The following is a 15,890-nucleotide window of genomic DNA, read 5'->3' on the forward strand; positions in this document are numbered from 1 at the left end:
TTCATTATGCAGGCTTAGTTAAATGAGGATCTCGTGAGAATAGCATGAAGTTTAAGATTACTGATTTTTATGAACAGAATGTCACTTGAAATGAATCTGATTATTTTCTGAGAGGAAAATAGTCATTAAATCATGTAAGCGAAATGTTTATCATTAAAACCGCATTAAATATTTTTTCATATTATTTGTTTGTGAAAATATTGAATGAATACTGCTTATCGTAATGTTCGTGAAATATTAACAGTATCTTTAATTGTTAACATCTACAATGTTTTATTTTTATATAAAAAAACAAATAGAAATTCATGCGTTATTTTTAATTTAAAAAGACAATAATTTGCGATTTTAATCATCATATCGGTGTCACTGGACACATGTATCCATAAAAATTAAACTGAGTTTTTAAAGAAATCCATTCAATAATTGATAATTTAAATTTATTATCCATTTTCATATTAAGTTAAATCAAATTACAAAATAAATAAATAAATAAATGAATAAATAAACCACGATAAAATATTTAGTTAAAAAAAGAACCGAGAAGTTATAACAGGTTAAATGGATAGTCGTATGCGTAATGAAATGAACAACACAGCTAGAAGCCCTATTATCTTCCCTTGTTCGAGGTTTGTATTACTGTACACATAGATTCGAAAAAGTTGTCAAAAAACAAATATATAACAAATAAATGTTATCAAAAGCAAGATAAGTTACTTTTCTACCTAACTGGATATATTTTTGGTGTTTTTATTCAGTGTAACATGTTTATTCAGCTCGAAAAACATGCAGTGTTTACCGATGTATTGGAAAATTCAAAATGGCGGCCGACTCTCTCTCGGAGAGGGTAAGTTTGGGAAAAGGTATTATAAATAATAAACTAGACAAAATACTGTTAGAAATTCGCTCAATATATGTTACCGTGACATAAGTTGACATATATTCGGTTGTTTTTTAATAGTATTTTGCCTAGTTTATTATTTATAACATCTTTTCCTGAACTTACCGTGTTAAAGAGACAGTCGGCCGTCATTTTGAATTTTCCAATATATCGGTAAACACTGCATGTTTTTCGAGCTGAATAAACATATTACATTGAATAAAAACACAAAAAATATATCCAGTTTGGTAGAAAAGTAACTTATCTTGCCTTTGATAACATTTATTTGTTATATATTTGTTTTTTGACAACTTTTTCGAATCTATGTGTACAGTAATACAAACCCTAAGTTCGATTTGTTTCTCTTTTTAGCCTTTTTTTCGGTAATCTCGAAAATAATCATGATGATTATTGAACACATTTGAAATGTTATTTTCTCCATTTTAAATTAAATTTAAATAAAATAATTTTTAAATCGAAATGACTCCTCATGTCATAATATTTTTTACAAAAGATAATTTTAACGCTAACTTAGGAGATTACCTTTTTTTAATTAACACACGCATATTGTACTGTCTTTTTAATTGACATATTGTGTTGATTATAAACATACGACCCTTGAACAGTTAGCATTAAATACAATCAGGACAGGAAATCCTATAAACAAATTCTGTGAGAGTAGATATACGGTAACAAACAAAATAAATGCAAGAAAAAAAAAACTCAACTTAAAAAAGAAACCATTGTTGAGAACACAAAGAGAAAAGATAAGAATCGAAAAGTTATAAAAAGCTGAATGGGGAGTCGTATGCGTTAGAAAATGAACAAAACAACTAGAAGTAAGGGGATCGGACATGTGGGTAAAGAAAATAAATAAAGTTCGTAGTTAAGATGAAATAAAAAAAAAAAATAACGTTAAAAATATTAAAAAGTGTCTTTAAGAAGGAGATATATAATGTTTCTTACCGGAGATGGCTTAAAACAGCGAAGGACAACAGAAGATAAAAAAAAAAAAAAAACAGCGACACATGGGGTTAGAAAGGCCGCTGACTAGGTGTCGAGTCCGAGGAAACTCTAAGAGAAAAATGTCCGGCCAAGGGAGATAACTGTTAAAGGGAGATAATACATGGAAAATAGACAACAATTTTAAAAAGAAAGCTTTTTATATTTATTGTAATTTATTTATATTAAAAAAAAATATGTTGTTTTTTTAATTCAAAAGAGTTTATCTTGCAACTTAACTCTACTGTTTTGTTTAGTAAACTACTTTTATTTATTCGATTTCGAAATTTATTTTCACTTAAAAATATTGTGTATTTATGATGATATATATATATATATATATATATATATATATATATATATATATATATATATATATATATATAAATTACAATTAAATTTACCAAAATGATCCAAGATGGTAAAACTAAAGTATATTATAAATATAAAGGATTAATATTTTAAAGGAATCTCAACTAGATAAAACAAAATAGGAGATAGAGCTTATAATAAGAGCAAACAGTTAATAAAACATGTTAAAAAAACACTTTGAAAAGAGTTAAAAACATATTTAATCTGAAAAGGAAACACGTGATAATTGCGGAATTTCGAAGGTTTTACTTGTGCAAATGGAAATTCAATTAACTTTCTTAGAGTTATATTTTTGGATTTTACCGTCATTGGATTATTTACCTTTCACCAGACTATCCATTCACGTGTAATCACCCTTTTCTTCACCATATTCCCTCTGCTTCACTTTTTGTTATTAAGTAAGATCTTTGACTTAATTGTAGTTTCATCAAATACTTTTGTATGCAAAATCCGATCCCGCATTTTGCTAATTCCTACCCTCTGATGAGAAGGAAACTTCGAAACTCTGCGGATTAAGGACTATCCACTTATCAAGTGTTTCCTTTTCAGATTAAATACGTTTTTAACTCTTTTTCAAAGTGTTTTTAACATTTTTTATTAACTGTTTGCTGTTATATATATATGTGTGTGTGTGTGTGTGTGTGTGTGTGTGTGTGCGTGTGTGTGCGTGTGTATGTGTGTGTGTTTACATATGTATATATACACATATGGATAAACATATACATATGTATACTGCTAAATTCTACGCTAAGTTCAACCATTTGCCCCATATAACAAATTACTGTAACATCTACAAAAAAACCCTCCACCTCAATCTTCCTCTACCCTATCCCATCCTATCTTTTACTACTTTATCATCTCCCTCCTCCTCACAGAATAACTTATATCTCAAATTTAATCCCATTTAACCCTATTTATCCACCATAAAATTATCCACTGTCGTATGTCTGTTGTTCCATTTAGTCAAATTTACCTCTCCAATTATAATCTTAATTTATACTCGGAATACAATTCAATCCTCCACCTTCTCCTTCACTAGGGACTGCCAAAAGTCGCCACAGAATTACCCCGCCCTATATGTAACACGATGTAACTTTATTATAAATTAATATTATCAGTATAACTTTTATACCTTTTAAAAGGAGAAGGGCAAAATAAATCAGTAACAATTTAAAAAAAAATTTTTTCATTGAACGAAAATAATGAAATTGCGAGACGAACATCGTGTTTACATAATTGGCGCTTTAAAATAACGTTCCCATGTAGTAGACATTCCGAACGTGAAAACATACCCGTATTTAATAAATCTAGCAAAAATCAACTAATGGTCAGATTTTCGTGAAATTTTCGATACTTATCCATTTCAAAATGAAATTACATATAAAATGCAGTTTTTGTAAAATATACGAGGGGAAATATTTTTTAGTGCGTGACCCACCATATTTACTTTTACGAAATTCGAACAAAATATATTTAAATCTATCGAAATTTCCATGTATTATGAAACGTAAGAGTTCAAATAAGTAAAAAAAAAACATTTCTTTTTTAAAAATTTAAAAAAACATACATTGAACAAAAATTTACCGTGAAGTTGCAATAAAAAATTGATATAAACTTAATATTATTATGTTTTTTTAAATAGTGTTTTTTCGAATTAATATATACTATAATCAGCTGAATTGCCAAGAAAAAAAAACTTCGTAAACATTAATTTTTAAAAGATTAAAGCGATTAAAATTCTATTATTTCAAAATATTCCGTTACAATATAGATTTTTAATTAATTGTGTTTAAATTTTTTTTTTATATTAAGTTTTCATATAAACATGACTCTTGTCAGCTATTTTATCGCCAGATTAAAACCAATTTGAAAATATTATTGCACAACATTAAGCATTTTTAGGTTTCCCCCTCACATTTTGTTTGTCTCTTTTTACCGAACACCCCATATACTCCACTCCTTATATATATATATATATATATATATATATATATATATATATATATATATATATATATATATATATATATATATAAAATAAAAATTACAATAAGTTTACCAAGGTAATCAAAATGGTAAACTTAAAATATATTATAAATATTAAAGAGTTAATATTTACAAGTAAAATAAACTCAGCCAGATGTAAAAGCTCAATAAAACCGAAAAGGAAATAGAGATTATAATATGAACAAATGATTAATAAACATGTTAAAAGACATCTTGAAAAAGAGTTTAAAACATATTTAATTTTAAAAAAGGAAGCACAAGATAAGTGGATAGTCCTTAATCCGCGGAGTTTTGAAGAAATACACTCCTTCTCATCAGAGAGCAGGAAATAGCAAAATGCAGGATCGGATTTTGCATATAAAAGTATTTAATGAAACTACAAGTAAGTCACAGATCTTACTTGGTTAAAAAAAGGGTAAGGTAAGGGGAACATAACATTAAATATGTTTTTAACTCTTTTTCAAGATGTCTTTTAACATGTTTTATTAATCATTTGTTTATATATATATATATATATATATATATATATATATATATATATATATATATATATATATATATATATATGCATAGATCATCGTATAACGATTAGATCACTCTCTGACTGATGTAATGAACATTTAAAATTCAAATGTTTAAAATTCAACGCTATTTCACGTGGTTAATGGTAGACGAATGGATACGGACTCCACTAATCGAGCCAGAGATGTCTCGTGTTGAGGGGTTCGAATCATTCGGCTGGTGCTAATCGTGACACCCTGCACTGAAGAATCCCGTAAGGATGAAACACTAGTGTCTGTAGATATTTTATTATTATAGTAAAAAATAATTATATATATATATATATATATATATATATGTGTATATGTGTATGTGTGTGTGAGTGTGTTTGTGTGACATAAAGAAAATAGTTTTAACAAACATTTTTATGAAAGTATTTTAAAATGAAAAAAGAATATAGATTTCTATGAGTCGTTCTGTTTATAATTGTTTATATTTGAAAAAAAAAAAAACCCCAACAACAAAACTTACAGCCATTGAATTATAAGTGGTTTGTCATACTTGTAGGTAAATTTGCACTGAACAGATACCATAATAATTACAGTTAAATTCAAATTTTTATATATCTTTTAATTTAAATGCGGAAAACACAATTGGGACGTCGAAAACGTACACAGTAAAAAAAAAAGTTTTAATGTCGCGTGGATTATTTATTCGTAAGGCAAATTAATATATATATATATATATATATATATATATATGTGTATATATATATATATATATATATATATATATATATATATATTCGGGGTTATTTATTAGGTGTGTAAGAATTTGGGGGGAATTTTTGACAGCCTTAACACTAAACTGCAAATAAAATATACATAACTCGTTTTTTTTAAGTGGGTTGTTTAATTTATTTATAGAATATGCTTCCAAAATAAACTATTAAAGTTTTTCTTAAATAATAAAGGCATTATTTTTTTATCTTTTCAAAAAAGTGTATACAAAGTGCATCCGCGCGCTCATGCAACCTTTTTTTCTACGTAATGAAATGAATTGAATTTTACGAGTTTAATTTGTTCAATTTTTTCAATTTAAAAATCTATCAAAATTTTTCTATTTGTTAAATTTTTAAGATATTTTCAGGTTTAATGTAAAATTTTATGCTCTTTCCAATAAACTGAATATAATATTCAAAACAAACGTTTTTTTTTAATTCACCCTTCGATTTTGAAATGTCTATTAATAAGTAAATAACTAATTTGTTCACCTAAGGTTTATATATTACAAATTGAAGATAACAGATCAATAACTAAAATAATCTAATTTAAAACAAAACAAAAAAATAGTTATGTGAACATTTACCTGTAAAGTAAAAGGGCTAAAACCTTTTTATAAAAAAAAACACGTTGATTCTTTTTAGATTTTTGAAAAAAAGAACCATTGCATAAAAAAGAAATAAAATATTTTTAAAAAAAGAACCATTGCATAAAAAAGAAATAAAATATTTAAAAAAAAAGAACCATTGCATAAAAAAGAAATAAAATATTTTTAAAAAAAGAACCATTGCATAAAAAAGAAATAAAATATTTAAAAAAAAAGAACCATTGCATAAAAAAGAAATAAAATATTAAAAAAAAGAACCATTGCATAAAAAAGAAATAAAATATTAAAAAAAAGAACCATTGCATAAAGAAAAATAAAATATTTTAAAAAAAAGAACACTTGCATAAAAAAGAAATAAAATATTTAAAAAAAAAACCATTGCATAAAAAAGAAATAAAATATTTAAAAAAGAACCATTGCATAAAAAAGAAATAAAATATTTAAAAAAAAAGAACCATTGCATAAAAAAGAAATAAAATATTTTAAAAAAAAGAACCATTGCATAAAAAAGAAATAAAATATTTAAAAAAAAAAGAACCATTGCATAAAAAAGAAATAAAATATTAAAAAAAAAAGAGCCATTGCATAAAAAAGAAATAAAATATTAAAAAAAAGAACCATTGCATAAAAAAGAAATAAAATATTAAAAAAAAAGAACCATTGCATAAAAAGAAATAAAATATTTAAAAAAAAAGAACCATTGCATAAAAAAGAAATAAAATATTTAAAAAAAAAGAACCATTGCATAAAAAAGAAATAAAATATTTAAAAAAAAAGAACCATTGCATAAAAAAGAAATAAAATATTTAAAAAAAAAGAACCATTGCATAAAAAGAAATAAAATATTTTTAAAAAAAGAACCATTGCATAAAAAAGAAATAAAATATTTAAAAAAAAAACCATTGCATAAAAAAGAAATAAAATATTTAAAAAAAAAGAACCATTGCATAAAAAAGAAATAAAATATTTAAAAAAAAAGAACCATTGCATAAAAAAGAAATAAAATATTAAAAAAAAGAACCATTGCATAAAAAAGAAATAAAATATTAAAAAAAAAGAACCATTGCATAAAGAAAAATAAAATATTTAAAAAAAAAGAACACTTGCATAAAAAAGAAATAAAATATTTAAAAAAAAAACCATTGCATAAAAAAGAAATAAAATATTTAAAAAAGAACCATTGCATAAAAAAGAAATAAAATATTTAAAAAAAAAGAACCATTGCATAAAAAAGAAATAAAATATTAAAAAAAAAAGAACCATTGCATAAAAAAGAAATAAAATATTTAAAAAAAAAAGAACCATTGCATAAAAAAGAAATAAAATATTTTAAAAAAAAGAGCCATTGCATAAAAAAGAAATAAAATATTAAAAAAAAGAACCATTGCATAAAAAAGAAATAAAATATTTAAAAAAAAAGAACCATTGCATAAAAAAGAAATAAAATATTTTTAAAAAAAGAACCATTGCATAAAAAAGAAATAAAATATTTAAAAAAAAAAGAACCATTGCATAAAAAAGAAATAAAATATTAAAAAAAAGAACCATTGCATAAAAAAGAAATAAAATATTAAAAAAAAGAACCATTGCATAAAGAAAAATAAAATATTTTAAAAAAAAGAACACTTGCATAAAAAAGAAATAAAATATTTAAAAAAAAAACCATTGCATAAAAAAGAAATAAAATATTTAAAAAAGAACCATTGCATAAAAAAGAAATAAAATATTTAAAAAAGAACCATTGCATAAAAAAGAAATAAAATATTTAAAAAAGAACCATTGCATAAAAAAGAAATAAAATATTTAAAAAAAAAGAACCATTGCATAAAAAAGAAATAAAATATTAAAAAAAAAGAACCATTGCATAAAAAAGAAATAAAATATTAAAAAAAAACCATTGCATAAAAAAGAAATAAAATATTAAAAAAAAAAGAACCATTGCATAAAAAAGAAATAAAATATTTAAAAAAAAAGAACCATTGCATAAAAAAGAAATAAAATATTTAAAAAAAAAGAACCATTGCATAAAAAAGAAATAAAATATTTAAAAAAAAAGAACCATTGCATAAAAAAGAAATAAAATATTTAAAAAAAAGGACCATTGCATAAAAAAGAAATAAAATATTTAAAAAAAGAACCATTGCATAAAAAAGAAATAAAATATTAAAAAAAAAGAACCATTGCATAAAAAGAAATAAAATATTTAAAAAAAGAACCATTGCATAAAAAAGAAATAAAATATTTTAAAAAAAAGAACCATTGCATAAAAAAGAAATAAAATATTTTAAAGCAAAAACTCATAATTCTTTAAGAGAATAAAAAAATGGGAAATTTTTCGGCGTTTTTGAAAGTAAAATTTGATGAGTAATATGTAATCATTTTTTCAAATACGGTGACCCATGCTTGACTAATTTGATTGTTAACAGTGACCACATGTCAGAAATTCAAAGGGGAGATAAGACACATAATAGGACTTCAAATGTTTGTTTGCTTATATAGTTAATACCGGGAAATATATTTGGTCTAATGTGTGGTTTTTAAGTTTTTGAAATAATTAATTATGCCGTTTTCCAGCCTCCGCATTTGTCAACTGGAAGAAAGGAAGACAACTACGCTCTGTGACCACATGTTAGTAGATTTGAAATTCGCGGTTTTTTTGAATAGTTGCTTAAAAGTTATTTTATTTAAAAAGTACATGGTATATAAAATATAAATATGGACAAATTTTTTTTAATGAAGAATGAAAGCACCCGTTCATTAGTATTTGTTTATAGGTAAGTGATTTTTTTTGGAATTTATATATATTTATTATAATTGGAGTAAGTTAAAATTCATTGAATTTCTTGAAATTTTTTTTGAAGAAAACAGATTTTTAAAAATATTGCATATTTTTCTATAAAATCTTTTATTATTTTAAAATTTAGTCTTTGTAAACCGGATGTTGGGTTACAACATCCGTTACAAGGTAATTAGAGTGTAATAATTATATATATAGACTACTTTGAATATGTCTATTATAGTGAAATTACAAAACTAATGAAAATCTTCTTGAAATTTCATATGACTACATCAGATAAAAAGACTATTTTTCAACATTGAAAAGATTTTTTTTTTAATTCTAAGGAACACAATCAGTTCTGAAAGAAACTAGCATTGCTTTTAATATTAAAAATATTCTTCACTAATACACGTTGAAAATGATCTTTTCTTACAAATTAAAAAAATAAAAATGAAGAAAAATTAAATATTTTTTTCTATATAAGATTCTATTAATTTCTATATTTTTATATTTATGCATATGTATATATTTTCATGTTTGTTTTCATTTTTCTAGGGCAATTGCTCTTGACATATCAAAGGCCTTCGACAAGGTATGGCATAAAGGCCTACTTCAAAGATTCCCAGCTACGGTATAACTGGAAATATTCTCTCTATCATTGAATCATTTCTCTCTGATAGGCTCATAAGATGGACAAAAATCAGAGGCCTGCAGTATTAATGCTGGAGTCCCTCAAGTGGGCCCAACTCTCTTCCTGATCTACATCAATGATTTCCCTAAACACACACTTAAATCATTCTTTGACATCTATGCTGATGACACAACCAACTACGGCAACACATCAAAGGTTGTAAATGACAACGCTCTCTCTGATTCTCTCTCCTCTGATCTCGAACGAGTGGTTCAGTGGGGGAAGACGTGGCTGGTTACCTTTAATGCATCTAAAACCAAACCTATCTTTACATCATCAACGCTCTGATCCCCATCTGGCATCAATTGAATTTTTTTTACATAGGCATCACCACATTATCAAGGCCAAGAGGTTACTCAAGGATAAGGGTTAAAGAGTGTACAGTAGAAATTGGACAATATAGTAATCATTAGTAATGAAAATTTGGTAAATTTGATAACTTATATAGAACGGCTCATCAAGAACTTATTTACGTTAGACTTGAAGACAACCATATTTTAGTCAGCCGGAAAGCAGGAAAACGGAAGACAATTCCACAGGCGTGCAGTTCTAAGAAAGAAGCTTTGTTCATGGAATCTACGTTTAGGTTTAGGCACAGATAAATAGTGGGGGGAATTATTGATAGTGTTTACAGCTAGACGAGCGTTTCTTGTTAAACTTTGGCGAGGGGGGACCATAGATTGAAGCTCAGTCGAACACTTTCCATGAAAATAACGATACATCAGAGACAAACTCACAACATCTCTTCTGTGAGATAGAGGTTGCAAGGAAGAGAAAAGGACATCTCCTACAAGGCTACGAAGTCTATTTTGAACTCTATCAAGGCAGCTCCTGCCCAGATGTGGCAACAGTATTCCATCCTTGGACGTACCTGGCTCTTATATAGATAGAGAATAGCATCAGCAGTGAGATATCTACCGGATCGATAGAAAGATCCCACCATTTTTCCAGCGGCCTTGGCAACAGATTTGATGTACGTATTCCATTTAAGATCAGGAGTAATGGTCAAGCCAAGAAGCTTGTCAAAACTTGAGGCCTCCTGAAGATGAGAGCCATTCATTTCAATTGATGCCAGATGTGGATCAGAATGTTGATGATGTAAAGAGAGAAGCTTGGTTTTAGATGCATTAAAAGTAACCAGCCACCCCTTTCCCCATTGTACTACGTGCTCAAGATCAGAGAAGAGAGAATTGGAGAGAACTTGGTCGTTTACTGTCTTAGATGTGGTACCATAAATGGTAGTGTCGTCAGCATAAATGTCTACAAATGATGTAAGGATGTGATTTGGAAGATCATTAATATAGATCAGGAAAAGAGTTGGGCCCAGGATGGACCCCTGAGGGACACCGGCATTAATACTGATTAATACTGGCTCTCGTCTAGGAGAAGCCCCATGTTTTGACAAACTTCTGGGCTTGACCTTCACTCTTGATCTGAAATGGAACACGTACATCAAGTCTGTTGCCAAGGTCGCTGGAAGGATGGTGGGATCCTTCTACCGCTCTCCAGAAGATATCTCACTACTGATGTAATTCTCTATCTATATAAAAGCCAAGTACGTCCAAGGATGGAATACTGCTGCCATATCTGGGCAGGAGTTGCTAAAAACAGCCTATCCTGCCTTGACAGAGTACAAAATAGACTTTGTGGCTTAGTGGGGGATGCACTTTTCTCTTCCCTACAACCTCTCTTCCACAGAAGAGACGTTGCAAGCCTATCTTTGTTTTATCGTTATTTCCATGACAGGTGCTCGTCTGAACTCCAATCTCTGGTCCCCCCTCGCCAATCTTTTACAAAAAACACCCGTCTAGCTGAATCCACTGTCAAAAACTTTCCCCACTCTTTATCTAGGCCTAAATCCAAACGTAGATTCTATGAACAAAGCTTCTTTCTTAGAAGTTCACGCCTGTGGAACTCTGTTCCGTCCGCCTGTTTCCCACCTAACTACAATATGGATGTCTTCAAGTCCAACATAAACAAATTCCTGATGAACCGCCCCTTAAGTAGACACTTTATTTAATCTCCACACTAACGTACTGTACTTACAATAACCCTTATCCCTGAGTGGTTTCCAGGCCTTGATAAGTGGTGATCACATTGTAACAAAGAAAAATATAAAAAACGTAAAAATTTTTCTGGAGCAGTGTAACAGAATACTTAATAGAAAATCAGCAGCAATTGTGTCTAATATTGCTGGTGCGGTAGACATGTGTAAAATATCGGACCTGCCTTCTTTTGAACGAACTGCTATAAACTGTTTTTGACTCCTAATGGGGGGGGGTAAATATTTATTTTCATAAAATACAAAAAAATATTTTAAGAAAAATTTGGCACAAGGCCAAACATGGGGGAGGGGGAAGAGCGGTCTTCTTTGTCTAAAGCTAACTAATTTAACCTAACTAGTTCCTACATTTACTCTACTTTCACCACAATACCACATTCATACTATACATCCATCAGCGTATACATCCTTCGTCATTCAGCATAAGAACATCATACCATGAGAAACTAATTAAAACCCATAAGAAAAGGGGGTTTGGGATATAAAGATTTTATAATACAAGTGGTGGGGTATGAAACCAATGAATTCGCCAATCGTTTTTATAATCACTGGCTACCAACCAATGAAAACCTTCCAAAGTTACTATAAAAATTTCCGAATTTGGGATTCAATCAGTTCGCCGTTGACTATGTCACGGACCGCGTTTGATTCTTGGCCGTCATCTTGGTTGCTACCAATTACATTCAGGATCTGATCTGAACTACGCCGCCATCTTTGTTCAACATAATGTCTATTATTTTATGTTCCCACCGAGTTATTACTTTGTTTTACATGGGCATGCTTGTGCTTTGAACGTATATAAATATATGGAGGCGTTGTCAAGCGTTTACGCAATTATTGTGCCATCCGAAAACATTCATTTTTATCTTTTATTGTCTTAACAAGTTTTTAAATAGAATTAATTAATTTTGTAAAATGGCCGTTTTCATCTTGCTTTAGAAAATGTCGTATGGTCTTTACTTCCGGGTGTTGCATCATTCTTTTGGAGAGTGGATGTTTTTGTATCTTATTGTCTTAGCTGCTGTCAGGTTGAAGGGAGTGCCGTGAGTACAACCCAGGCTATGATAACATAATTGTGTGAAATTGGCAATTCGCATATGCATGGATCGAAATATAGATTGAATAAAATTATAAAAATAATAATTAAAAAATCAAAACAAGTAATTTTATTCAAAGAAAACATTTCCAACTAAAAATTAACTCAGATTAAAAATAGGAATTCATCTGTAACATTATTATAGTTTAATGGAATTTGTCTTTCCGTTTCGATTAAATGTATTTATTCTGTTAAATCTCCCCTGACACATGTTTCGTCATCTCTAAGTCTTATGTGTGGCTAAGCGTACATAGATTGAAGACTGAAATTTCAATTGTTGGCACATAGCACTCTACTATGGGTATCAGGATTTGGCAAGTGTTATAATAAATTACTGTAACTCTTCAGGAAATGAATCATAGTTATTCCCCTTGGCCGGAACTAAGGATTCCGCCATATTGATTTTGCCAAACACATGTATATATTTTAAGCTGATAAAACTTTTACGAAAGGCATTCTTATTCATTCTTCTTTTATCATTTCAATTTTATCAGCTTAAAATAAAAAAAATAAAAAAATGGACAAATTACTGCGGCCAGACAGATTTAACACAGAACCAACTGCTCCGAATTCGGAAAAAATATACAAACATTGAAAGTTAACATTCGAATACTATCTACGCACGTTAAATAACGGCCAAATCGAAAACAATTCGCAAAATCTTTTCGATTTGATCAATTCTGTCTCGCCAACAATTTTCGAAATTATAAGCGACGCCACGGATTACAACGGCGCTAGACGCTATTTATATGAAACCAACAAACATTGTATTTAACAGACATCAACTCCTGACAAGTAAACAGAAACCGACACAAACCATCGACGAGTTCATGCAACAACTGGAAGTATTCGCTAAATCTTGCGAATTTCAAGTGGTAAGTGCCGAGGAAAACAAAAAACAATATATATGGGACGCGTTCATTAGCGGCATCTCGTCTTCGTCTATCCATCAGCGCCTACTTGAAAAACCTTTCTCGACGCTACAAGAGACATTTACAGTGGCTAGGTGCCTAGAACAAGCGGAGAAGCATACGGCCAGCTTCGATTACCACCCGAGCGTAACAGCTACCGTAGTTCAACCAGAAGAAACTCCCTTAGCCGCTGTAAAAGGAAATACATTACAAAAAGGAATTTGTTTCTTCTGTGGGAACACACGGCATGCACGGGCGATGTGTCCTGCGCATAATGCCGAGTGTAGAAAATGTAAAAAAAATGGCCATTGGGCTAAGGTATGTAGATCATCCTCCTCTCCTGCTGCTGTGTTGTACGACCCGGACTCCCCCACCCCACCCAATCTCTCCTGACTAGGAACGGGTGCCAAAGACATCACCTACACCAAATGCGAAATAAATGGGCAGGTAGTGAATGCTATGGTAGACTCCGGCAGCGTGGGGACGTTCATTAGCAAAAATACAGCAAGAAAGCTGAAACTTTTTGTTATCCCCAAACTGAAAACCGTAGCATTGGCGGACCCGAATCATCATGCTAAAATCATCGGCGAAACTGTTGTTGACATCTCTCTAAACGGTAAAAACCACCACGCCATGACGGTGGAAGTAATTAAGGACCTGTTCAAGGATATGATTGTCGGAAAAGACCTTCTAAAACAATATAAAACTGTGACGTTGAAATTCGACGGTCCCAGGGAAGAACTTGTTATTGGAGCGATGGGTAAGAGTAACAGTTTTCCATGTATCAAAATTTCTCCTCCTCCCCTCTTCTCTCATCTTTCTACTCGGACGACCCCTATTGCCACCAAATCTCGTCGTCACTCATTCACTGAAAACATTTTTATTAAAGAGGAAACTGCCAGAATGCTGAGGGAAGGCATAATAGAGCCCTCTATATCTCCTTGGCGAGCCCAAGTTTTAGTGACCTCTAACAAGAATAAAAAAAAGAATGGTGGTCGACTACAGCGACACCATAAATAGATTTACAGAACTAGATGCCTACCCCATGCCTAACATTTCTAAAATGATTGATGGCATAGCTCGATACAACGTATTTACAACACTTGACCTGAAGTCTGCTTACCATCAAATCCCAATTAGTCACGCCGATCGGAAATACACAGCATTCGAAGTAAATGGAAAACTTTACCAATTTACTCGTATCCCTTTTGGAGTCACTAACGGAGTGAGTGCCTTTCAAAGATGCATCGATGGCATTGTAGAAAGAGAAAAATTAACAGATACTTTTGTGTATGTAGACAATGTCACGATATGCGGAAAGGATCAACAAGAACATGATTACAACCTTCAAAGGTTTTATAATGTAGCAAAAAAAATGCAACATCACACTCAACCAAAGTAAGAGCATAATTTCTACTACTTCTATCACACTTCTTGGGTACACAATCCAGAACAACCAAATTACTCCTGATTACCTGAGGCTAAAACCACTCCTTGAAATGCCACCGCCTCTAAATTTACAGTCGCAAAAACGAATAATTGGTATGTTCTCTTACTATAGTAAATTCATTCGAAATTTTTCTGATAAGATACTGCCGCTGAACCATAAAAGGAAGTTTCCACTACCCCCGTCTATTCTAAATTCTTTTCAGACGCTGAAGACCGACTTAAGTAATGCCACCCTTATAACTGTTGACCCGGACAAAGAATTTGTAGTGGAAACTGATGCCAGTAAATACTGCATTGCTGCTACGCTGAACCAACAGGGTAGACCCATTGCATTCTTTTCTCGGACACTAAGCCCGAGCAAGATTAGACATCACGCGGTCGGAAAAGAAGCTGCTGCGATTGTCAAAGCTCTTCGAAAGTAGCGACACTTCTTACTCGGGAGACATTTCAAAGTTATTACAGATCAAAAGAGCGTCAGTTTTATGTTCGATAATAAGAGAAAATCAAAAATTAAAAATGATAAGATATGTCGTTGGCGGATCGAACTATCACAATTCAAATTCAGCATTACTTACCGCCCAGGAACGGAAAATACAGCTGCTGATACGTTTTCTCGCATCTCTGCATTAACGCACACTTTGCAAGACCTCCGCGACTTGCATGCTACACTATGCCATCCTGGAGTCACGCGACTCAGCCACTTCATCCGGACAAGAAACCTTCCTTTCTCTTTAGAACAAATTAAAAACATAAC

At 30.0% G+C, this 15,890-nt stretch overlaps 1 protein-coding gene across 1 annotated transcript in view; it reads left to right on the forward strand.

The window, feature by feature from the left end:
* Positions 1–15,558, forward strand: part of LOC145271374 (uncharacterized) — a 35,835-nt gene extending 20,277 nt beyond the window's left edge. The window contains exons 2-3 of the mRNA XM_080126916.1: positions 13,555–13,651; positions 15,340–15,558. Of these exons, the coding sequence (XP_079983042.1) occupies positions 13,555–13,651; positions 15,340–15,558 (316 nt within the window). The remainder of the gene's footprint in view (positions 1–13,554; positions 13,652–15,339) is intronic.
* The last annotated feature ends 332 nt before the right edge of the window (positions 15,559–15,890 follow it).

This window comes from Euprymna scolopes, chromosome 46 (genome assembly GCF_053919585.1).
Source record: "Euprymna scolopes isolate OS-2025 chromosome 46, ASM5391958v1, whole genome shotgun sequence".
In the NCBI taxonomy this organism is placed as follows: domain Eukaryota; kingdom Metazoa; phylum Mollusca; class Cephalopoda; order Sepiida; family Sepiolidae; genus Euprymna; species Euprymna scolopes.